The sequence below is a fragment of the Struthio camelus genome, unplaced genomic scaffold (assembly GCF_040807025.1).
Source record: "Struthio camelus isolate bStrCam1 unplaced genomic scaffold, bStrCam1.hap1 HAP1_SCAFFOLD_154, whole genome shotgun sequence".
In the NCBI taxonomy this organism is placed as follows: Eukaryota; Metazoa; Chordata; class Aves; order Struthioniformes; family Struthionidae; genus Struthio; species Struthio camelus.
In genome coordinates, this window is record NW_027182626.1 from 1 (window position 1) to 26,168 (window position 26,168).

General features: G+C 37.4%; 1 protein-coding gene across 1 annotated transcript in view; it reads right to left on the reverse strand.

Moving 5' to 3' along the window:
- Positions 1–7,667: 7,667 nt before the first annotated feature.
- LOC138065021 (jouberin-like) overlaps positions 7,668–26,168 on the reverse strand; it is a gene marked incomplete at its 3' end in the record, with an annotated part of 54,848 nt that continues 36,347 nt past the window's right edge. Inside the window, exon 19 of the mRNA XM_068929252.1 lies at positions 7,668–7,785. Coding sequence (XP_068785353.1) covers positions 7,668–7,785 — 118 coding nt within the window. The remainder of the gene's footprint in view (positions 7,786–26,168) is intronic.

Sequence of the window (26,168 nt, forward strand, 5' to 3'; positions counted from 1 at the left end):
ATCTCAAAATGACTCAAAAGTTCTCTCAGCTGAAATTACACATTATGGCAAACTGCTACACCATTTCAATAGCTCCAATCTGTACAGCTCTGCAGGCTTAACTGCTTTCCCCATTACATCAAATCTAAATGAAGCTATTGGGTGAGTTAGTGAGGCAATACAAATTCAAGCTCAACAGAGAATGGATATACCCAGATTTTTCACGACAAAACTGAGAGTTCTTCTCTTATCTTTACCTTCTCCTTTACACACATGCATATAAAACACATACAAGCCAACAAAGCTCTCTCTCTTAAAAGATGAATTGGAAGATACTTTACTCCTATTTTAAACTTGGTAAAATATAGTATTTGCACTACTACGCTAGGATCAAAAAACAGAAATATATGTATTCAGTGATCTGTGTGCTGTTTAATTCACTTGCATGAATCAGGTCCCAGTAAACAGGTTTCTCCAACTGGCACTCCCACTAAGCAAAAACGGTCCCTTCAAGGTCACTATTATACAACTTTAGCACAGCAGTGTGGGAAAGCCTGCAATGCTGTTGGCCGTACCTCATGCTTTCTCTTAGTCATCTGTCTGTTAATTAATTCTTTTAGCCACCTTTGAAAACCTCACCAACCTGTATTCAAACGATGATACGCTACCAATGCTATATTTCATGCTATACTTGGAATATATCTCATATATACTCCGTACCTTCAATATGTACTCTGTCATCTCTTTCAATATCTTAACTCTTGAACCTCTTTAGGATATTTTATTACTGTTCATTTGCAAAGTAAGCTATTCTAAGAGTAAAACCAATAGAAATCAATTGTTCATTTGATACAGGACGTTTTCAATGACAGTTTGTATAGCAATTTTTTTTCCCCCCTACAGCTTCTTAATAACAAGAGATTCACCGGATTAGCCACAATGAACTGGCTTTTTCACATTCCTCTTTGACTAGCACAATATTATGTTGGTAGCCTTCCTCCAGTCTCTCTCAGTCCACAAAGGAGATCTGGTCAACTATAAGAGCCACAGTCAGAACACATACGATCGAATTATCCTAGATAGGCTTAACTGGGCTCTAGATAGCCAAGAACAATTTGGAGTATCCCCCATCCTACTATAAATTGTGCTGGAACTCAAGCTGATACAAGTACTGGGGAGCTTCAAAGGTAATATAAAATCATCTCTGCTTCATTCTCTTTCAGGGAGTGAAGTTTGCTGTGCACAAGCAAGCTCTAGCAGAAGAACTTGTATTTCTATGCAATTGCTAAGATAATAAGCAAAAATGTATCTGATTTGTAAATTGACTGAATGGTGTTGGTCACTCTCTGTTAAGCTGTAATATTTTAATTCTAACACAAGAAATACAGTAATTGAGCTTCACTGTATCTTTTTAAAGTTTGTATATCATAAGAATCAGTGTTTTGGTTGTAATACTGTCAACTCCAAACTCAAAATAATGAATCAGATGCATTCCCTCAAATATGAACTTATTTTTGAAAGAAAGGACTTTCTGATGTATAGGACTTTAAAGCTGTCGGGGCTAATGTTTGTTCAAAGAGTCCATATTGAAAGCTGTTAGAACGTTCTTTCATTAATGAGCAAATGTTAAATTCTCATATAACCACCCAAACTCAGGACAAATTAGGCACAACAACTTTGATAATCAAATCATAACACTTTTTTCTACCCAGGAAACCCATGAAAGTACGCTAACTCTGATCTCCAAGCAATATTACTAGAATATTATAAAATAAATATCCTCAAAATAAAAACTTGTCAAAATAAAAATCCATTTAAGCCCTCCATGGACTAGCACAGTAGTATAAAAGACAGATCTTATGGTAATGGGGAGGCAATACAAAACATTGAGAAAAGTTGCATGAACCTAGTAACACTGCAGTAATCAATGATACTAACATACATACAAGTGTTAAACTTTTGATAATGTTTCTGCAATATCTCTGCAGATATGTGAATTTTGTAACTTGATGTATCTCCTTTTTCTCCTAGTAAAAAGAAAAAGAAAATAGCATTTTAAGAGTATTTAGCTAACATATAAATACTTTTGATATCTTTGCTATACTACTTTTGATTTCCTTGTTTGCTTGGGACTGAAAAAGATTTTTAAATAGTCTGTCACATATATGGGAGGACCTAACTGCAATACTCAGTTTTGTTAATATGTTCAAAGAGTGAGAAAGAGTCCTTTGAAATTTTCATTTTATATAGGTGGAAAACACCTTTGACTGTCAGTTGCATTAATGGATAGAAACTTTCTAATTGTTCTCAACGTTGCCAAAGCCTTGTGTTTTTTGTTTTTAAGATTTTTTTAAGATACAAGAACCATCATGTTTCTAGCACATGCGTAATTAATTTTTAAGAGCAAGTTTAATTATCTGTCTTTACTGAAGTGAAAATTTTAGTGAAAAGGTCTGTGCAATATTTATAGCCAAACTTTAATCTTCCATGCAGTGAACTATTAAGGTCACTGCTAATTATAACTGTCTGAAACCTAAAACTTATTTTAGAAAACTTATCCCGAACTTAGTAGGAGTTATCAAATTCAAATGTGACTGCTGAATAAAGCCTAAAAAAGTGGGCCATTTCTTTCATGTCATGCCACAGATCTACAAAATAGTACCTAAAACTGTAAGGAGGTGATTTCACTGTGCAAAGACACTTACAATCTTAGTGAGGAAGGCAAAGAGAAAAAAAAAAAAACAGTGCTGATTTTAATATCCCTCAGAGAACAGATAAATGAAAGCTGGAGCTTTTGCTACTTCCTCATTTGTTTAAAAAATAACAAGCAAGAAATGCGTTATCCTGGAAGAAGGTTCAAAGATGAGAACATGAGAAGGAAAAGATAGGAGCATCTAAGACTGCATTGCTGCAGAGTAGTGCCACAGGATGGGTATGATAAAATCAGCACTGAAACATGACCATAAGCAGAGCTATACAGCGCAAGGAAAACAAAACTTCAATTTTGACTACAAAAGACAGGCACTAGACAAATTTTCTTAAAAAAACAAAAAAAAAACCAAAAAACAAAAAAAACTCCACAGTGCCAGAAACTTGAACATTACATACTTGCAGGAGAGTTTCCCTAACATTTACTAAACAGTCCAATAAGAATTAAGTAATTTGCTGTATGTACGTACAGCAAGGAGAAATCAGAGGAGAGTCAAAGCTAGCATCAGCCATAAGACTTCATAAGAGGAGGTGATTTTCTCCAAAAACACACATCTAGCAATCTTTACAGACCACTGAGATAGCTATCAGCTACTTCAGCTGCAACATTACTGAGGCACAAACAAAGAAAATCTGATCTGGAAAAACAAATAACAGTCCTGCAGAAAAGGTCTGATCAATAGGCTATCAAGATAATCACTAAAAACCTATGTTCCATGCCTTCTCAAATTTAACAAGATTGTTGTGAGAGAACAGCACAGAAGATAGGTTTTCTTCAATTTAAATTAATTTTGTTAAATTTAAGGAAATCTCTCTAATGAAGTACATAGAATTTAACATACAAGAAATAAGTTCATCTGCATGTCTGGTATCTGCTTTGTGGTACCTACTTTTATAATAACAATTTGTGAAAATTAATGACTTTATTTATTTTTTTTTTTTGGAAAGTGGTAGGTAGGATCACATGGAAACTGCCCTGAAGGATACAGGAGTTCAATAAAGACGGTTGGTCTTCACGGATAACCTCCTCAAAGCACAAGAGTGGTCCATCACAATGTGCAAGAAAATGAGCAGGTATGGCTGACCAAGGAACTCCTGACTGAGCTCAAATTAAAAAAAAAAAAAAGGCAGCACACAGAAGGCGGAAGCATGGATGTTACCCAAGAGGAATCCAGAAGCATCAATGGGCCTGCTGCTGACTGGGCAGATCAAGTGACAAGGCAGATGAAGAGGCTGAGGTATTCAGTGACACCTTTGCCTCAGTCTTTACTAGCAATGTCTGCTCTCAGCCCTTTCTCTGTGTGTCTTGCAGCAAAGTCTGGAGGAGAGAAATACTACCTGTGGTAGTAGGAGGAGGATCATGCTAGGAACGACTTCAGTAAACTGGACATACACAAGTTCATGGGACTTAACAGGATGCAGCCAAAGGTTCTTAGGGAGTTGGCTGACATCACTGCAATGCCATTTTCCATCTTTATTCAAAAGTCTGACATTCCTGATGCCTGGAATAAGGCAAATGTTACACTCCTTGTATCAGAGAGAAAAAAAAAAAAGGCAAGAAGAAAAATCCAGGAACCTACAGGCTGGTCAAGCCTCACCTCCATCTCTAGAAAGACTACAGAGCAAGTCCTCATGGAAACCATTTCCAGATATAAGAAAGTGGCTGGGTATACTGTATTTATCAAGGACAAATTGTGCCTGCCTAATCTTGCCTTCTGTGATGAAATGGCTGGCTCTGCAGATGAGATGAAAGCAGTGAGTACTTTCTTCAGCCTTCAGAAGGCTTTTATCAGTCTCCCAGAGCATTCTTATAGCCATATTGGGAAAATATGATCTAGATGGCTAGACTAAAAGATAGGTAAAAAACTGGCTGGACCTTTGAAGCCTTGCTAGTCGATCACTTACCAGTGGCATTCCTCAGGGTCCTAAGGGGTTGCTACGTGGCCAACAGTGCTTAATACATCCAACAATGACCAGAACAATGGGACAGAAAGCACCACTGGCAGCTTTACAGATGACACCATATTGAGGGCAGTAGTCGGTATGCTGAAGGGCAGGGCTCCCATTCAGAGGGACCTTAACAAGCTCGAGGAATGCACTGACAAGACCTTCGAAGTCCTGCACCTGGGATGGAACAACCCCACACAGCACAGCAGTACAGGCTGGGGCCTGACTGGGTAGGGAAAGGGTATGCAGAGAATGACCGGGGGGTTATGGTGGACAGCAAGTTGAACATGAACCAGTAGTATGCCCTTGCAGCAGTGATGGCTAACTGCAACATTAGTAACAATGTAAATAGAAGGCTGAGGTAAGTGGTTATTCTCCTCTGCTCAGTACTTGTGAGGCTACATCTGGAGTACTTTGTTCAGTTTTGGGCTCTGCAATATGGAAGATATACTGACAAACTGGAGCAACTCAAGCAGGAGGCAACTAAGATGCTTAGGAAGCTGGAGAACATCTGTAAGATGATAGGCTGAGCTTGGTTTGTTCAGCCTGCAGAAGGCCAAAGAGGATCTACTTGCTTTCTTCACCTACATCAGGGTGCAGGTTTGAAAAGACAGTGAGACTTCTCAGAGGTGCACAGAGAAAGGGTAAAATGCAAACGCAAAGGGCAAAATGTAAAATGCAAGTTTTTGCAAATGCAAAAATTACCTTTTTTGAAGTACTATAAAAACATTTACAACTATTTCTGCAAATATATCTGGACACAAGAAATCTTAGAAGTCAGGAGAGATTCTGCTACCTTCAAAAAAAATCACAAAGGCGGAAACGCAGATTTTCCAATGTTTCTGCCTGATGGAAGATGTAGATAATAAAACTGTCGTGTTAAAAGAACACAGTGCTGCATGTATACAGGCTGCTACCCTGTCCATGTCACAAGACATCAGGTACAACCTTATCAAGCTAGTAGAGCATGCTCATAAACTTGTTTTTAGCTAGAAAAGAATGTTAACAGGACTTTACACATGCTACCTGTAGGGACTTCACTGTAATGGGAATTCTGTGTTCTGCTTTGAGAAGCATTAAGCAAAAATGTAAAATGGTAACAGGGAAGTCTGAGAAATATAAGGCAGAATAACTTGAGTACCAGCACGCCACAAAATCTTCATCTATGTCCACCAGATAGTTACATATTCCTGAAGGATCCCTTTATTACAGGCAGTTGTTAACAATGCAAGGTCCATTATAATAAATACAGAAAAGCATATATAGTGTAAATATGAAACTAGCATAGAAAGTGTCTTTGTGCTTCCAGCACACTCACAGATGAGCAGATCTGTGTGAGCACAGACTTCATACTATTTAAAATTAAGATTAAATTGACAGGGAAGAGCTATAGACACCAGCACCTATCTTCACACTTGATAATCAATGGGAAAAGATGAACTAGAGTGAAACTTCCTTCTACATTTTGATGAAACAACTCTAGCATAGCAATTTAATCACAGTAGCACAACCTGGAGCCCCCTAAAATGACAGAGAGATGTAATTTAGGATTTTTAAAGCTTTTCTTACAGGAAAATATATTTCAATTATTCTCCACTAGTCTTTTATGCTGTTTTTCCCTAAGAATCTAAATTTTCTTGTTACTTTCATTGTCTATTGAAAAACCCTTAAAATGTACGATGCATAGCTACTTCTATTTCTTTTTTACTTTACTTTTCTTGCATAAACAACACTCTGTGCTTGAGGAGTACGTTAAAATATTAGCCAGTTCTGGCAACAACTGTATTGGAAGCATGCATGAACAACCCTAGCAAATATTTAAGTTTGATCATGCTATTAAAAGGTCTCTGTCTACAGATTTATCTGTGCTTCTATCTAAAGTCAAATTTAAGACAATAATGCGTGCATTGATTTGAGCAGTATTAGTTATAAACACCTAAAACAAAGTATATGTTAATTTATTAAAAAAGGTTAGTCTAATTATTTTAAATATTCACAATATAGAAGACAGAATATGTATTCTACTTTTTCTATATGATTTTCACACCCTGGAAATACTGAGCATCTGCTGTGATATAAATGGATGTTATTATGGTTTTAACAATTCTCTTTTTAAGACAGAAAAATGGAAATACAGAGGTTAACTGGTGGTTCACCATTTGTACTGTGAATTAGTGATACGAGTGATTCTGAGACTAGCAGTCAATCTTTTAGCCCATGCTGAGAATTTTTTTTTTTTTCCTCGAAAAGTAATCATAACTTGATTTATGAAGAAAATTATCTCCCTTTAGGAGATAATTCTATACAATTATAGAGACTATTCCTATCTTTACTGTCTATATTTTGAATCTCTATTTCCTATTTATTTTATATTTTTCTTTTTTTCACTCTGCTTAGGGATACAAAATGAAAACACTGGGAAACTAAGCTACCAATTGTGTCTAATCTTACAGGAGCCCAAAAAAATAAATGAAATTATCCATTTTGCTATTAAATATTTTGATTAGCAATGTAACAAGATACTGTCAAAACAAACAAGTATCATAAAAATGCATAATTTCATTGTTTAGCTTTTTCTCATGAATATAAAACCTAAAAGCCTAAAAACGTATTTAACACAATTGCAAAAAAATGATTGAACAACACAGCTCCTAAATAAACTGCTTTTCTTATTACTGTTTTCTTATATTAACAACTATGCTTTGCTAATTGTGATTTTTTTGTTTTGTGGTGTCTGCGTTTAAGCTATCCTAAAACAAAACGTTAAATTAAGAAAAGCTGGTAATCACACATTGTTCTAAGAACTTAAAACACTATTAAGTGCAAAGCTTGAAGAAAAAACATTACAAGGGAACGAATATCAGCATTGGACTGTATCACACCACACTGACTGCATAAACGATGTCACAGATAGCAACCTGGCCACTCCACAAAAGAGATTCACAGTAAAATTTATATAGACAGGAAAAAGTCATCTCAACAGTTATTACTCATTCCCTAGAGAGAGAGATCAAATAAAAAAAGAAGCTTACCACTTTTTGTAGTGAAAGGATACAGAGGATTCAGTGAAGTACTCAGAGTGCCCGACAGTCTTAACTTGGAGTGTGGTGACAGCAATGATGGCGCAGGAAGCAAGAGATTTGAGCTCGCCTGTAATAGGAAAGGCAAATCAGAAAATGAAGTGTAATTTCCTGGGTTACTTACTGATGCAACAGCTAAAAGAGAAATATTTGCTTACTCTAAATGAGTATTAAGTTCTAGGAAGGGAAAAAAAAAAAGAGTCAAATGAATGGTAAACAGTAATTTCAATGGCCATTTTTTTCAAATATTCAAAAATACAGATTTAGAAAAATTATTGATAGGGCTATAAATGGAATTCCATGTTTATATGTGAATACCTAGAAAACATCAAGTAGTGAGCACAACGGAAAAGAAGTGTTTGAATTGGCAACTTCTCTTTGCTTCTTAGGGTATAAAATAAAATTACATTTATATAGGGTAGCAAACTGAAAAATGTAAAATAACTGCTTATTTTAGTATTTACACTATATAGCATCTAAGAAACTACTTTGTATTAGAATGAGTGAAAAAAATTAAACCTATCCTAAGTCAAAATTGATTTCTGCAAACTAATACAGATATTAACACCAAAACACCATACACTTTCTTTATGCAAGGTACACAAGACACCTGCAGTATGTGTCATTATTTCTATAATAACAAAGAGAAGATATGATTTGCTATGGAGTTTCTTTGCACACATGCAGCTATTACAAAGCATAAACTTTTCCGAAACTTTATTCCTGACATATTCTTTCACAGGCTCTCTGGGATAACATATTATGACAATCTGAAGTTTTTACATGATCAAATATAGAATTTTACTGTTTGTTAAACACATTTTCATTGGCCGTCTCTGTAACATGACCAAAGGGAAAGGAAAATAGACCTTAAATAAAATATTCTTAATTAACTTCAAATAAAACAAACTCATATGTAAAAACTTTTAAGAGAGTCATTTACATAAAACAAAAGAATTCTTAACCCTTAAAAAAAAATCAAATCTATTCCACAATCTAGAATAAATGTATGTGGCCACTTAATCCAAGTGAAAGCCCACACTCAGTGAAACACTTCCTTTGGCCTCATAAACTCCAGTTCAAACCCTTAAACCTTAGCTGTTAGCCAAAATGTAACTATGATATTTTGCCAGTTTTCAATTTTATGGATTCTAACTTCTATTTAAAGAAATGGAGACAGCTAAGACAAAGAGAAACAACAACTTATTTCCCAAAGTCATATCATTTATGTAACTATTTCGGTCATTTAACAGATACTAAACAATTCAACAGGCTTCAATTATGCCAACACATGTACGTTTGCTTAACTGTAAATGCATATGTTTAATTATAAGCACACTTACATATGTGCTTACATCCCTTGGACCAAAACACTATTATTTAGTCAAAGCTTAACGCAAGCTTTAAGGTAACTGACTCTTCGCTATCTGAAAACCCTAAGTCAAGTAACTCTGCACATATTTTCAATGCTATATTATCCATAAATCAATTACAAACAGATTAAATTATTACTACACTAGACCTTCATTTTACTCCATGTGGTTTTCATGCAGTAATACAGATGTAATTATACTGAAAAGTATGTGATAAAAACTTTTACTCTGTACAATAGAGTATTGTCTTAGCAATTGCTTGCAATTGGAATGACTATATTCCAAAACTGACAAAAAAGAAAATGAAGACAGACAGAAGGTCAGATCAGCCAGTGAATGTGATATAAAAGCATAACAGCTGAATTTTACTAGAGCGTATGAATTTATTTGAATGTTAAAAATAGTAATTGTGAAATGTAAGCTGAATGGCCTGTTTTCTGAACAACAAAAAAATCGATTTGCTTTTTATGTTATTTATGTAAGTAAGTTTCTTTAATATTAAATTTTCTCTTATATACACAAAATATGGTGGAAAGTCATTAGCTTATGTGTTCACTGAAACATAGAAAAATATTTTTTTCTATAAACATGTAAATCGCCGTTTTCCAATGTTTCATCTTCTGTCACTGACTGTTAACTGTAGTGAGAAAAATCCCCCTCCTGCACAAATTTCTGATTGAGTGCACACTGCATTTTTTTCCTCAATGAGTTAAACCGGTGTATGTTGTCCAGGGAAGTATCCTCATGAAATTTCTTGGAATTCTCTTTCAAATGTGTTTGATATGGAACAGCTGGTTCAGGAATTACTAGGGAATGAAGACAGTTTGATTATATCAGCCTTTGGAAACCAAGTTAAAGGCAACAGAGCAAACTATTCAAAACTAGCCCTTATAGACATTTTTCTGGTTCACTCTAGAGAAAAAAAGAAGCAAGTAAAAAAAAATCACTCGTCTTGATTGTAGTACTTGAGGGAAGACATATGAAAATCTGTGTGTAAATTTTATCTGTACAGAATTGAATTCACTTCTATTTTCTTGCTGTATTACTCAAATACACTCATTATACATGCTAGACAGACATGTACATTAGAAGATTAAATACGCTTCTGAAGTTTTCCTTTAAGAAAATTGGCCCTTTTAAAATGCAGACTAAGTTCCATCTTACTAGTCTTCCTTTCTCTCCAAGTCCTTAAAATAACAAGACGAAAAAAGGCTTTTATAAAAGAGATATTCAAATGAAGCGTGAAAAGTTTTAAATTTAAGAAGTCTTACAAGAGTGACTCATCCCTCCTTAAAGGCAGTGAAGCTCAGTGCAGTTGAGCTATAAAAGTCCGCCCGCCTGAAGTAAACGTAGAATCAGCATTTTTATGATCCTTGTGGCACTAGCTCTTAAATATTACTTAAAACTCTAAAAAGACCAAAGAGAAAAGAACAACACTGTAAGAGAGGAAGGAAGCATTCAGCTAAAAGTTGAGTACCAATGATTTAGCAGAACTGTTTCCAGGTGAAGTATAATTGCCGAGGAAAATTAATTACTCTTCATACAATAGACAGACATCTAAGACTACAGAACAGAGTGAAGCAATCACTATTTTTGAAATGCATGCTGTGGGAAGGAATTGCTAAATACCTTTACAACAACGAGCAAGGTTAGCTAAGACAGCCAACCATCAGTCTACTACTTTTTCACAACAGACTTCACTTGCTTCATGCAAAAACCGCAGCTTTATCAAAGACAATTTACTACTATCCCAAACTGAGTAAAACTAAGTTATAAACTTAATGTAATTTTTGTAGAGATTAAAAAAATACCTACATAATTTTTGCAAAGTTTAAATAAAGCTGATTTGCATTTTCATTTTTGTGTCAAGGTAGTTCTATGCAAATCATGCAAATATACGCTTTCAGTGGAACTAGTTTTCACATTAAAAGAGAATTGCATGAGACAAAAAAAAGAGAATACTGTAAGACTTGAGAAGCTGACAACAATAATTTCTCTTTTTCCTGAAAATGCAATTTTATGACCTTTGCAACCAATATAATCAACATTTCCCATATATACTTGCAAGTAAAATCAAGTTGGCCAGCTCTATAGTAGTACCTCTTACTCTTTTAGTTTTAGGCTTTTTTCCTTTGAAATTTTAGGCCTTTAGAACACACTTTTTAAAGGTAGTTAAAAAGTTATTAGACCGTGATTTTATAGAATTTAAAGTCGACAACAGAATTGAAATGAAAACAAAACACAAGTTCTGCTATTTCTTTTTCTTAATGCTGTAAGAGATACAGCAACAATAATATTTAACTTTAAACTAAGAGAACAGAGCTACAATTTTTAAATTTGCAATAGAAGTTTGAGTCAAGTTTACATCTATGTAAAATGCAATTCTTTCTGCTACCGCAGTGTTAGAAGCACTCCAGCAAAGACTGGGATTCCACTGTGGTAGGTCTACTGTAATCACAGATACACATGCAAAACTGAAACCTATGGACTACTTTCGTCTGAGGCAAGCGTGTTCCTCTGATGATCACCATAGTCCTCTTACTCTGATGATCCAGATCAGGAACTCATCCGGATTACAATATAGCTCCATTGTAACCTGGGTGCCTGTTTTTTTTCCCCCACATAGAAGCCCAGAGATGTTCTGGGCATCCATGTGAAAATGGAAGCTAGAAGGTGCTTGAACCTACTGTTTAAATACAGCCATTGTATACAGACCATATGTTTTGTCATGCAGTAATTTTATGTATTAAACTCCTTAGCTCTGTCAGAGAGTTCCTGCATTTCTATTACAGTCCTTACCACAAAACCTTTCTTCCTTTTTTTTATTGTTACGAAGAAACTAAGACTCCTATAAACACTTGGACTAGTAAGCTTCTTTTTTCTGCCCACAAGAAAAACCAAATTCTTTGTACAAGACACAAAACAGTTAAACCTAGGCTATGCAGTGTAAATTCAGTCATGAAGCACACAGGGTATGACCCTTCCTGGACTGGATAAAGCTGGTATTTCAGCATAACTACATGTCTGCATGTACGCATTTTAACAAAAAGGCGAACGACCAACAGCAGCAGCAAGCAGATTTGTCTTGCTTAGTAAGATCTAAGTAACTTACGTAAACCTTTGCCTCTTCTGAGGCTGGTTATGATGCTTCTTATCAAAGCATATGGCCAGGAAAAAAAGAAAAAAAAATGAAAATTCGTGATTTTCTTTACCAGCTTAAAGTCCATTTTCTTGCAAATGAAAAATGGATCTAACTTGTGTCCCATTTAAAATAAAATACCAGAAGGTATTTGTCTTACGATTTTATTTCTCTTCCTTCTAAGAAAAACGGACACCGGAAAATCTTCTGACTTATAGCTTGCTAAATACATACAGAAACCTACTCCTCTATATCTGTTGATAAAAGACATTAGGGCATGACTCATTAAATACAGTACACAGTTTCAGGCAATCATGTAAATACCCAAAGACATTTCTAAAGTCATTCCATCTCCCCCTGCCAAGTATTTGTTTGGCTCCTAGGCTTTTCCCATCATACATAAAATCCTCTGTAGGTAAGTTCTGTGAACATTATTATTCTGAACAAAAAAAAGTGATTTTCTATAATCAGGCTTGCACTTCAATGAATTGGTTTAAAATTATGCATTTAAACACAAAGTGTAATCTAATTTCCTATGTTGATAAGCCCTAGTTTGATTTTTTCTAAAGATTAACATACCATAAAGAGAGAAAGCTAACAAAAATTGACCATATCTCCTCAGAATAAGCAGCAGTTTGGGATGGAAGTATATGAAGTTAGCCTTTTTTTTTGGAATGAGAAATGAACTGCTCACCTCGGCTGACAAAAAATAAAAGGAATTTGTGAAAATGTATTAAAAATCTATAGAGATTTTATCTCATCTATGCTTCTTCTACTCTCAATTTATAGTACCTCAGTATTTGGGTCATGACCAAATTCATACAGGTATGTTACAGCAAAAATGGAACGTTCCCCCTCTGCATCCAACATCTTACAACACATTCTGTCTCAGCCCCAACAATGTTCTTAAGCAAATCGAATCAGTGCGTGTTTAAGGTAACTCTTGCATTAAAAGTTCGTATGGGTCCTCCTTGTTAATGAAAGCAGCTTTCCCCACACCTTGGTGACAATAAGCCAGCTGGCACAAAGTGATATAATTTGTTTCCTTTCACCAGCATGAGTGAATCTAGCTTTCTCTGCTCTTGACTATGATATGAACAAACATAGCATTACTCAGATATCCCCGTTTACTTTGTTCAGCCTAGAAAAAACAGTGAGCAACTTTTCCTTAACATTGCACAAACATTCACAGAGAGAAAACTAAGGTGACAGAACAGGAAACAAAACTAAAGGACTGATCAGTACAATCCCTATAGGCTTTATTAAAATGGTTAACATCATTTTATTTTACTCTCCAGTAAAATAATTATAATGGCTACAGATTTATGCTGAAAATGAATGCAAAACATTCCTCGTGTCTGACATACTTTCTGTATAAAACATAAGCTACTGAGAGAAATATAAGGCCATGAAAAGGAGCACAGAGAATTAACAATATAGTAGTGGAACAAAATCAAAGAATCACAGAATCGTTTAGGTTGGAAGGGACCTCTGGAGATCATCTAGTCCAACCTCCCTGTTCAAGCAGGGTCACCTAGAGCATATTTCCCAGGATCACATCCAGACGGGTTTTGAATATCTCCAGCGAAGGAGACTCCACCACCTCTCTGGGCAACCTGTTCCAATGCTCTGTCACCCTCACAGTGAAGAAGTTTTTTCTCAGGTTCAGATGGAACTTCCTGTGGTTCAGTTTCTGCCCATTGCCTCTTGTCCTGTTGCTGGGCACCACGGAGAAGAGGCTGGCCTCATCCTCTTGACACTCCCCCTTCAGATACTTGTACACGTTGATGAGATCCCCTCTCAATCTTCTCTTCTCCAGGCTGAACAGGCCCAGCTCTTGCAGTCTTTCTTCAGAGGAGAGATGCTCCAGCCCTCTAATCATCTTGGTAGCCCTCCGCTGGACTCTCTCCAGGAGTGCCATGTCTCTCTTGTACTGGGGAGCCCAGAACTGGACACAGTACTCCAGGTGAGGCCTCCCCAGGGCTGAGGAGAGGGGCAGGATCACCTCCCTCCACCTGCTGGCAACACTCTTCCTAATACACCCCAGGATCCCATTGGCCTTCTTGGCCACAAGGGCACACTGCTGGCTCATGTTTAACTTGTTGTCCACCAGCACTCCCAGGTCCTTCTCTGCAGAGCGACTTTCCAGCAGGTCAACCCCCAGCCTGGACTGGTGCATGGGGTTATTCCTGCCTAGGTGCAGGACCCTGCACTTGCCTTGGTTGAACTTCATGAGGTTCCTCTCCGCCCACCTCTCCAGCCTGTCCAGGTCCCTCTGAATGGCAGCACAGCCTTCTGGTGTGTTAGCCTCTCCCCCCAGTTTAGTATCATCAGCAAACTTGCTGAGGGTGTACTCTGTCCCTTCCTCCAGGTCATTGATGAATACATTGAACAAGACTGGACCCAGGACTGACCCCTGGGGGACACCACTAGCCACAGGCCTCCAACTTGACTCTGCGCCATTCACCACAACCCTCTGAGCTCGGCCATCCAGCCAGTTCTCAAGCCACCTCACCGTCCACTCATCTAGCCCACACTTCCTGAGCTTACCTAGGAGGATGTGATGGGAGACAGTGTCAAAAGCCTTGCTGAAGTCCAGAAAGACAACATCCACTGCTCTCCCCTCATCTACCCAGCCAGTCATTCCGTCAGAGAAGGCTATCAGATTGGTCAAGCATGATTTCCCTTGGGTGAATCCATGCTGACTACTCCTGATCACCTTCTTGTCCTCCAGATGCTTAGTGATGACCTCCAGGATGAGCTGTTCCATCACCTTTCCAGGGATGGAGGTGAGGCTGACAGGCCTGTAGTTTCCTGGCTCCTCCTTCTTGCCCTTTTTGAAGACTGGCGTGACATTGGCTTTCTTCCAGTCCTCAGGCACCTCTCCTGATCTCCAGGACCTTTCAAAGAGGATGGAGAGTGGCCTAGCGATAACATCCGCCAGCTCCCTCAGCACTCGTGGGTGCATCCCATCGGGGCCCATTGATTTATGGATGTCAAGTTTGGACAAAAGATCTCTAACCTGATCCTCCTCCACCAAGGGAGAGTCTTCCTTTCTCCAGCCTTCCTCTCTTGTCTCCAAGGTCTGGAATTCCTCAGGACTGGCCTTAGCAGTGAAGACGGAAGCAAAGGCAGCATTCAATAACTCTGCCTTCTCTGTATCCTTTGTTACCAGGGCACCCGCCCCATTCAGCAGCGGGCCCACGTTTTCCCTAGTCTTCCTTTTGCTCTGGATGTATTTGAAGAAGGCCTTCTTGTTGTCCTTGACATCCCTTGCCAGATTTAATTCCAACTGGCCCTTAGCCTTCCTTGTCGCATCCCTGCACGCTCTGACAACGTCCCTGTATTCCTCCCAAGTGGCCTGTCCCCTTTTCCACATTCTGTAGACTTCCTTCTTCTGCTGGAGTTTTGCCAGGAGTTCCTTGCTCATCCATGCAGGTCTCCTGCCCGCTTTGCTGGACTTCTTCCTCAGAGGGATGCACTGATCCTGAGCCTGGAGGAAGTGACGCTTGAATATTAACCAGCTTTCTTGGATCCCTCTTCCTTCTAGGGCCCTACCCCATGAGATTCCCCTAAGTAGGTCCCTGAAGAGGCCAAAGTCAGCTCTCCTGAAGTCCAGCGTTGCAATCCTACTCATTGCCCTGCTCCCTCCTCGTAGGATCCTGAACTCCACCATCTCATGGTCACTGCAGCCAAAGGCTGCCCCCAACCTTCACATCTCCAACCAGCCCTTCTTTGTTCGTTAGTACAAGGTCTAGCATTGCACCTCTCCTCGTTGGCGTCTCCACCACCTCGGTCAAGAAATTATCATCAATGCTTTACAGGAACCTCTTTGACTGTTTGTGCCTAGCTGTGCTGTCTTCCCAATAGATGTCAGGGTGGTTGAAGTCTCCCATGAGAACCAGGGCCTGTGATCGTGAGGCTTCTTCCAGCTGTCTGTAGAAGGCCTCATTGATGGCTTCCTCCTGATCAGGTGGCCTGTAGTAGACCCCCACAACAGTGTCACCCATGTTACCCTGCCCTTTAATCCTTACCCATAGGCTCTCAACTTGCTCTTCATCCACCCCGAGGCAGAGCTCCATACATTCTAGTTGCTCCCTCTTCTGCCACAGCTGGCTGTAGTGCTAAACTAGATCTCTTCAAATAATACTGTCAGCAAGTATTAAGTAAGAATTAAAAACAGATAACCTGTGCTTACAGAGCAGCTGAAAGAGCGACCCTGTATAAATACTTCTCCCCTGATGCTACAAACAGATTCATACAGGTCACTTACTCCGCTTGAGTGGAGGCTGTAAGCATGCAGATTTAAATTCCAGATTCACACTAAAACATGTAACCTCTCCCTATCATAACAGGAATCTGTGTATCCAACAAAAGATTAACAGAGTTCCTCATTAACTTTCAACATTAAAAGCCTGAAGAAATAATAGAGAAATGGTTTGAAATGGAAAATTCCACATCTATTGCTAATGCAAAAAAAGCTCGGACAGAAGAAAAAATCCTTCACAACTAAATCACATATTCAAGGAATTCAGAAGTATCTCCATGACCAGATATTTGAAAGTACAGACCTACCAATAAAGAGACGTTTTAGTAAGTCTATTTTAATTACTGCTTTAGTGAAGTGAGATTTCAGAATTCTCATAACAGATCTTATCACATATCTTATTCTGCTGAGGATCAGACCACATACTACCAAGCTGGAATACGTATTTAGAGTGTGCTACCTATTCCAAGGTAACTACATAGATAATGACATTCATTTACCTGACATTCATATACCTATGACATTCATATACCTATTTTCTTTTATCACTGGGTAAGTATGGGAACACTAGCAGTTACTGCAGAGTAGCAAACTGCTTTACGTCCCTATAAATTATTGGGAAAACAGGGTTTTACACAGCTACTCATCTCTTATCTGTGCCATAATTTTTTTAATCTACAAAATACAGATAATAGTTTCTTTTCTTTCATGTCTATTTGATTGTGTTGTTTTATATTTTATCTGATGTTTGCTAAAAATGAAGAAAGCTTAGACAAACATTTTGCTAAACAAAGGAAATTGTAATGAAGAAATATTTTAGATCTTAAGGATCTGACCTGCTTTGTGAAACTGTTGTATAGAAAAAATAGTTATTTGTTCAACTTTTCCTAATACAGGTAACAGAATCTAAAAGCTGCTTAGAATGAAGTCGAACTACAGTAAAGTGTCTTGGAATTAAAGCTGACAAAATTAATGAGGTGGAAATGGTTTTGAAAATATTTTTCATTGTCAAAATCTTGCTTTATAATAAACGATTTCTTAAAAATATACAATGGCAAATTCTGGCAAAACACTCACGCATCATTAAGTACTTTACCAACATAAAGCTTCAAATAATACTTCAATTATTTTATATTAACAATTGCTTTGTGTGATCACAACTACTCAACACTATCTGCTTGGCAAACGGGAAGAAATTTCTAAGAAAATTTTGTATCTAGTAAACAAAGCGCTTAAGGTTTCACAATTTCAGATTCCAAAGTGGTACCACCATGGCTTATAAAACATCCTCATAGGTCTGCAGCTCGGAGTAGCTATGTTTAAAGTAGTAACTGGGATAGAACTTCCTAGAAATAGGAAAGCATTTCCTAAGATTCTGAGGAGGAAAACTGGGTAACAAAAGAATATATATTCAAAAGCACCTTATTAATTTAAGAGCCCTCATTCCATTGGAATATATTGCACAGCTATTCAGAAAAATGACAGCCTCTTTGTCTATGACTGTTACACTATCATGTTCTGCTTGAATGTGATAATTAATAAACTAGCTCCCACGCTTATCATGCAGTGGGCCACATGGATCTTACTTGGACTCACTATAGAAGCAAAACTACAAGAAAACCTTAATAAATATTTTCAAATTCAACTGAACTTTACCAGATTTTTTAAAATTAGTTATGATTGTGATATAATGAAAAGAGTATTAGTAACTCTTCTGGAGAATTACCACACAACCCACTGGTGCATAACACGATAATGCCGCATTTATCAGTATAACTTTTAGATATATTTTATACTCCATAATATCATAAGAATAGCTATGCTGAATTAGATCAGAGATTCATTCTCATGTTCTCCAACAGTGCACTACAGCAGACAGGAGAAAAATCTCTCTAGACTTGTATGTACCTGGGAGGCCCTTCCACTTTCATCAGTCAACAGTTTATGAACTTTTTGAGCTTGAGTGTGAAGTAAAATCAGTTTGATGGGCCACTAGCTATTGCTGAATCTCTCCTTTATGAATTGCCTAAAATATCGGCAAAAACATTTACATTTCTGACCTTCACAGCGCTCTGGCAATCTTTCAATAATTTCAGTGTTTGTTCCCACTTCAGCTGTGAGAAATAGAAAAAAATTTCTTGTTTTTCCCGTATTATTCATGATTATATATATTTCTAATCACATTTCCCATCTCAGTCATCTCCAGCTGTCCTTTATGCAAAGCTGAGAAACTCCAGTCAGTTTAGTGTCCTTCTATGCAAGCTCTTCCGTATCTCTTAGGATCTGCCTGCTCTTGTCTGAATATCTCTTAATTTTATTAGATTCTTTTTCAGAACTAATAAACTAATTACTAATGGCCAGAACTAATTATTATGTTCAATACATGGGTTCACCCTGGATTTCCTAAGTAGAAACACACAAGCACCCCTCCCACATAGTTTGGCTAGGGCTGTATTAAAGAAAAAAAACAAAACAACAATCATTTAAAATCTAGAAAACCAACCAACCGTATTTTCATCCTAACTATACTGCAACTAGCATTCTGAAAATAATATTATTTTAGTAATAACTGTTTTTATATAGGTACCTGTGTAGTGGAAAAGGATCTCTTCACAGATCTGCAAATTGTACACTTATATATATAACAAATCAGATCCTATCTGTTTAAAATGGACTTACATACAGAACTTGCACATCATACAGTTATCAATATTTTCTTGCTGATTTTACCTGTTTTCTACCGTCATCTTGAAAACTCAGATTGGAAAGGAAGTTCATAAAGAATGAAAAAAAATGCACCATGACACTCTAACCCAATGCCATAAAGAAATACTCTCTATAATCACATAATGTCTAATGTTTAAAAAGGCAAGCTCTATATATCTCATCTCTGTCTTCTTGCTCTAGTATTTCAAGTCTTCTCCTTTACTTTTAGTATCTGACTTCTGCTTAATTGTTTGCTGCAGATAACATGTAATGCAATTCCAGAATATCACCTTGTAGTTAGTTAGGTATCCAAAAGGATAATACAAAATGCAGAATCATTACTGTGTGTACGTATAAATAAAATAAGTTTAGCAAAAGCAGAATAAAGGCGAAGAAATATTTTACAACCTGTTTTCCACTTAAAGGAAAAAAAAAAACAAGTTACCGGTAAGAAATGCACAACTACATTGAAAACGTATGAAACAATTTAAAAAATGAAGGATAAAACTTATCTGCAGGGGAGGACACTTTCATCCATATTTATTTATATGTGTATTTATCAATTTAAAAACTTAAATGAAAAAATTCTAAATTAAAAACAATGACCTCAAAACACATGATTTAAATTAATATTTTCATTCTATTAACAGAGCATTCATTTACCTTTAATAAGATACTAATTTAACTAGCTGTATCATTTAATGGATCTTACTTTTAAGCTTTCTTAAAAACTCCTCAGCTACAGCTTTTTCGTTTGCAATGAGAAATAAAAGTACACTTTTTTCAACTATGGGAGGCATAGTGGGGAAAAAAATAAGGCTTTCTATCCATCTGCAAGTTTTCTTTGGGAGATGAGTAAAGAAAATTCTATGAACTTACTCAGAGTGTAAAGGAGGCTTTAAAAATACTGCAAATTTCTAATACATACAATCGACAGATTATGGAGTATGAGAACCTCCTCTGACAGCACGTAGATAAATACTTTTGCTCACAGACATGATCAAATGAAAAAGTTATTTCAGACTGCAGAGACACCCTGGAATCTCCCAATACTTGACCAAAAATATTCACAAAATTGGCAATGTTTTAACCAGGGTCCTAAGTACTTAATATACTACAATCTTCAGATTTTCCATCTTCAGGTAGAAGCTGTTAACCGTCACTACAAAATTCTTCTCTTCCTGATCTGCACTAAAACCTGAAAGTCAAGTAAGGTATTTCAGATTCTACCAAATACAAGATGATCTGGAGGACAGATCCCTACAAGACCGACAACAATATGAGAAAAAATGTACATAAATTCAGGGTCTGCCTCTGGCTCAGAGTCTTTGTTGGACAAAAAGGACAAGCTTCCAGCTTCTTCTAACTGGTTGTTTACATAATATCAGTATCATGTTTACGTATTAAATAAAAAGCCTGCATATCTTTTCTGAAAAATAGTGGCTTTAAATGCTATAAGTTAATTCTGTTTTAACATAGTAAGATATATTTTGCATCTCAATTAAATTCTAAAAAGGACACCATCTGCAATGATGGAAGTTCAGTACATCTGATGCACACTAAGACAAAGTTTCTGTATGACCTCACAGTCCCTATTCTCTTAATATATTTTGGCATTGTAGTAACTACACTCAATGAATAAAAAATTCAAACAGCTTTAGGTAGTTCTGTATATAGGAAAGCACATTCCCTTTTACATTCCAGTTGTCTGCTGTTGCACCTCAAAAACTCTACATATTAGAATTTTAGTAACTACTTTGATAACCTTTAATAAAAATTAATAACTTTGATAACCTTTTAATAACATTTTCCAAAAATATATTGTGAAATAAAGAAGACTTGAAAAATTAAACACTTTAATTATTTAGAAGTATTCAGATATTAAAGAGAGAAGGCAGCCAACATATAACTGGTTGCAGGGTTAGCCCTATAGAGTACATATAGATTTTGTTCTTAAATGCTATAAAGTTTTTATTTTTTTCAGGTTATAGCATGAGAGTTTTGACATTTAAAAAGCATAATGTCACAGCTAGGATGTTACAGCTTTAAAGGAAGCCCTCCTAACCATAGCTACATAACATATATCACCTTCTTGTTACGAAAAGTTATAAATGGGTACTTTGATTGCTAGATGGAAATGAAATTTTAAGTACATAAATAGCAACACTGAATGAAAACCATTTAGGAGTTCTTCTGATGACTAGAGATGTTAAGTGTACGCTTGTGGGTTAAGTGTTTTCCTATCAAAAACCATTATGAATAGAACATACATTAGCATTAGTTCCTTGAGACAGAGACAAATAATAATTGCTGACGAGATTCAGTACAGTGTAATTTCTCAAAGTGGCAAAGAAGCAAATTCTCCCTTCTGGTATAACAAATAAACTAATATTTAACTTTTAAACATGATGCAGAAATATTTTTAACGTGTATGCTCCAATGTAGCAAAATGCTCTAGCTATAGTGAATTGCTAAAACTTTAGTCCAATATTCAATTCTTTGTTCTAATTACATACTTTCTGGGCTGAAAAGAATGAGAGTGTAATAAAGGAGGAGAAAAGAAATTTTATCATTCATCAGGGTTCCTGCTTAGGTAGCAAAGAAGAAAAACAAACAAACAGATTGTTTATAAAAGTACCTGGAAAAGAGGCATTAGTCACAATACAAAAAACAGAATTCATAGAAGAACAAATTCCTCTCTATTCCTATCTAACTTAAACCAAATTTTAATCTATTCACATTACATTTTCAAATTAGATGTCTAAGTTGCAGACATCCAAACTTGGCACTTTCAGGTTATTTCTATACCCACTGGTTACTGCTGTTAAATACATGTATGTTGTACCCAGAGACCTCTGTGCTGGTATATCTGCTGTTCAGAGACTCCAATACCTTTGTCTCATAAAACACGAACCCAGGCTTGACCTCAGGCCAGGTTTAGTGTCTACCAGGTATGCCCCCAGCACGCTTGTTCCAAATGGTAATCCCTATGGGTCTGTGACAAGGCACTGGCATCCAAACACGACCCACAGACTAGTACCAAGCTTGCACTGTTTCCAATCTCCTTTTACACAGCGTTAGACAAATACATACGAGATATCACTTGCCTCCCCGTTTGGATTTTCAGTTTCCGTCCCTATCATAGGGCAGCCTGCCACCCAACATATGGCATGATAAGGGCTGCTTATTCTATTTTCACAGGACTGAGAATCTTGTGCCATCATCCCAGCCACATTAGCACATTCTTACATAGGCAGCCGAGTAGCTGGTCACAACTTCTATGAGGCCTACTTTGACTAACACTTTAGCAAAGCATTTATGCAAGCACATATTGTAATGAATATTCCAGGAGAATCTACACTTACATATACATCAACAGACATCAAGTTTTTCCACATGAAAAAGGAAACTGCTCACATGTTTATGAACACATCTGAAGCTGTAAATCCAAACTACAAATGAGTAGAAAATTTAAGTTTTAATGTTGATATATTTTCACGATTTATATGGAAGGTGTCATCATTAGTCATGGATATTGTCATCAAATCATGTTTGATAGGTGTCAGGAAAAACATGAATAACTACTGTTCTTGGGTAAATAAGAATTATTTCATGCTTATTATATGAATTATATAAATAATATAATTCATATAATTATATAATTCACATAATATATATTACATTATATTATTTATATTATATATTTAAGAATATATAATACTTCAAATTTAAACTAATGATTACAAAGAAGGAAGTCAAGAGATTAAAAAAGCTTTCTACATGGAAAAAATATTTTAAATTTAAAAATATGGAGTCCATTTTTAAAAAAATTTCAATCGCAAAAAAGAAAAATCTATGAGAGTATTTTTAAATAACAGCATAAATATTTTTGAACGAGCATTCGCTATTTGAGTTTACTAGCGTCTTCACAGATGGAAAATAATCAGAGAGCATGTCAAATACGTAACATTTAAACATGCTGACTAAGGTCAAAGACTGTAATTACAAAGCTTATTAAAGCTGGTTCTGAAATAACTACTGTGTTTAGTTCTAGAAGTAATGTTATTTATGATATGTGTAGGTTTTTGTTAGTTTTGCCTGTAATTACTTCAGAATCAAAGTTTACCCTGGATTTCCTCATAAAATTAGGTTTAGGTACTTACATTGATACTACATCAGTTTCTTAATCCCCAGTGAGTTTTAAACCTCTTCATTCAAATTTCAAATAAACTGAACAGAACAGAAGAGGTGACAAAAATATTATGTTCTTAAAAGCATCATTAAAATAAATAGTAGACTAGAAAACAAAATCCACATAAGACTCAACGTTAACAGAAAAGCTGGCAAAATCTGGCAAACTAATTTTTTTTAAAATATCACAAAATCCATGCAGAAAAGAGATACAAATGAAAATCACAGGAAATCAAACTTCATATGTTCTGCTACTCATGTAAATACTTGTTTTAACTTTAATTATATTGCTTTCTTATTCAGATATTTCTTATCTGAATGTGCTACTCCACTGGAGTTCTAAAGGCACTGTTAGCTTACACAAAGTTAAGCATGCAATTCCTGAAACAGCCATATCATTATTTTTGCTTAACTATTCCCACCTGGGCAGAAAAAGTTAAATAAACTTTAAGTGGAAGCATGATTACTATAAGTTGTAAAATCATAAATCATACAATGCAATGACTTCACATAATCGCAGAATCACAGAATGGTTGAGGTTGGAAGGGACCTCTGGAGATCATCTAGGCCAACCCCCCTGCTCAAGCAGGGTCACCTGCAGCACGTTGCCCAGGATTCTGTCCAGGCAGCTTTTGAATGTCTCCAAGGAAGGAGACTCCACAATCTCTCTGGGCAACCTGGTCCAGGGCTCAGACACCCTCACAGCAAAGTTGTTTCTCCTCATGTGCAGATGGAACTTCCTGTGTTGCAGTTTGGAGCCGTTGCCTCTTGTCCTGTCACTGGGCACCACGGAGAAGAGTCTAGCTCCATCTTCTCAACATCTTTCCTTCAGATACTTATCCCTCTCTCAGTCTTCTCTTCTCCAGGCTGAAGAGTCCCAGCTCCCTCAGCCTTTCTTCATATCAGAGATGCTCCAGTCCCTTCATCAACTTAGCAGCCCTTCACTGGACTCGCTCCAGTGGTGCCATGTCTCTCTTGTACTGGGGAGCCCAGAACTGGACTCCAGATGTGGCTTCACCAGGGCTGAGCAGAGGGGGAGGATCACCTCCCTCCACCTGCTGGCAATGCTCGGCCTAATACAACCCAGGATACCAGAACCGTTCTTGACCACAAGGGCACATTGCTGGCACATGGTCAACTTGTTGTCCACCAGGACTCCCAGGTCCTTCTCTGCAGAGCTGCTTTCCAGCAGGCCTAGCAATGACATCTGCCAGCTCCCTCGGCACTTGTGGGTGCATCCCATCAGGGCCCACGGACCTGTGGGAGTCAAGTTTGCCTAAACGATCTCTGACGCAATCCTCCTCCACCAAGGGAAAGCCTTCCTTTCTCCAGACTTTCTCCCTGGTCGCCAAGGTCTGGGGTTCCTGAGGACCGGCCTTAGCAGTAAACACTGAAGCAAAGAAGGCATTCAGTATCTCTGCCTCCTCTGCATCCTTCGTCAGCAGGGCCCCCGCCCCACTCAGTAGCGGGCCTACATTTTCCCTAGTCTTCCTTTTCTTACTGATATATTTGAAGAAGCCCTTCTTGCTGTCCTTGACATCCCTTGCCAGATTAAACTCCAAATGGGCCTTCGCCTTCCGAGTCCCGTCCCTGCGTACTCTGACAACGCCCCGGTATGCATCCCAACTGGCCTGTCCCCGCTTCCACCTTCCGTACACTTCTTTATTCTGTTTGAGTTTTGACAGGAGCTCCTTGCTCATCCATGCAGGTCTCCTGCCCCCTTTGCTCAACTTCTTGCTCACGGGGATGCACTGTTCTTGAGCTCAACCTTGAGCTTAAACCTTTCACAAAATTCCACTGACAAAGAAAAATATTACTCCTTCTGTATTGTGCCTGCAAGGCAAGGTAGAAGCATCAACTGTGATTCACGGAAAAGTCACGTTGTGAAATATTCCCAGGTGTAACAGCATTGAGCAATATTTCAACCCATTTGTAAGGCTGGAATGCGTTATCCTTCCCAGGAAAGGGAAACTATCTACATTACATTTTAACATGGAGAAGTAGCACACCTTTCAAGTGCATCCCACAGTGATTCCCACCTATTGCACACTGCTGTGCATTGCAGAGTAATTCTAATGTGCAAGAACTGGATTTCCTCTGGAAGAAACCAAACAGATAACTCCAGGTGTGCACATATAATGCAATCTCATCCTAATCAGGGGCATAAGGATCCAAACCAATGAGTGGGCCACATCACCATGAAGTATTCTTGTGAGTGCAAATGCTCTTGAACTGTCAAGAACTTACACAAAACCCTGAAGCACTCCTTATACTATATGAAGAGCCAAATGGCATTTGCCAATCACCAGCCCTCAAATCTTTGTGCTTCTGCAGCGCCTTCTTAATCTTATCAACCTTTGCCCTGCCTCAGCATCCCTTTCTCCTCTTTACAAGTCCTACCTTCTGTCATCTTTCTTCCTTACTAAGGCTCTTCTTTCTTCTGTTGTTCTTTTCCAACTGCTATTCAATCTAGTGACATCAACCTCTTCAGCCAATCAGCATGGGGCCACCCAAGGCCTCCAGGAAACAACATTGCTCAACCAACCACGCTAAGTGGCCAAACCTCCTTTAGCAGCAGGACAATCTAGTGGTGCTGCTATTGGGAAGTCGCTCATCTCATGACTGTCAATGAATATGAGAGGACAAGTGATCAGTGTTGCATGAAGTTCAGAGATGAAGACTGTCTTTCTGAAGATTGGGGAGAACCACCAGATGCCTGGGGCAGCACAACAGCTGTCTTGGCTAGAGAGGTCATGAACATGTCTTTGGGTGGGACC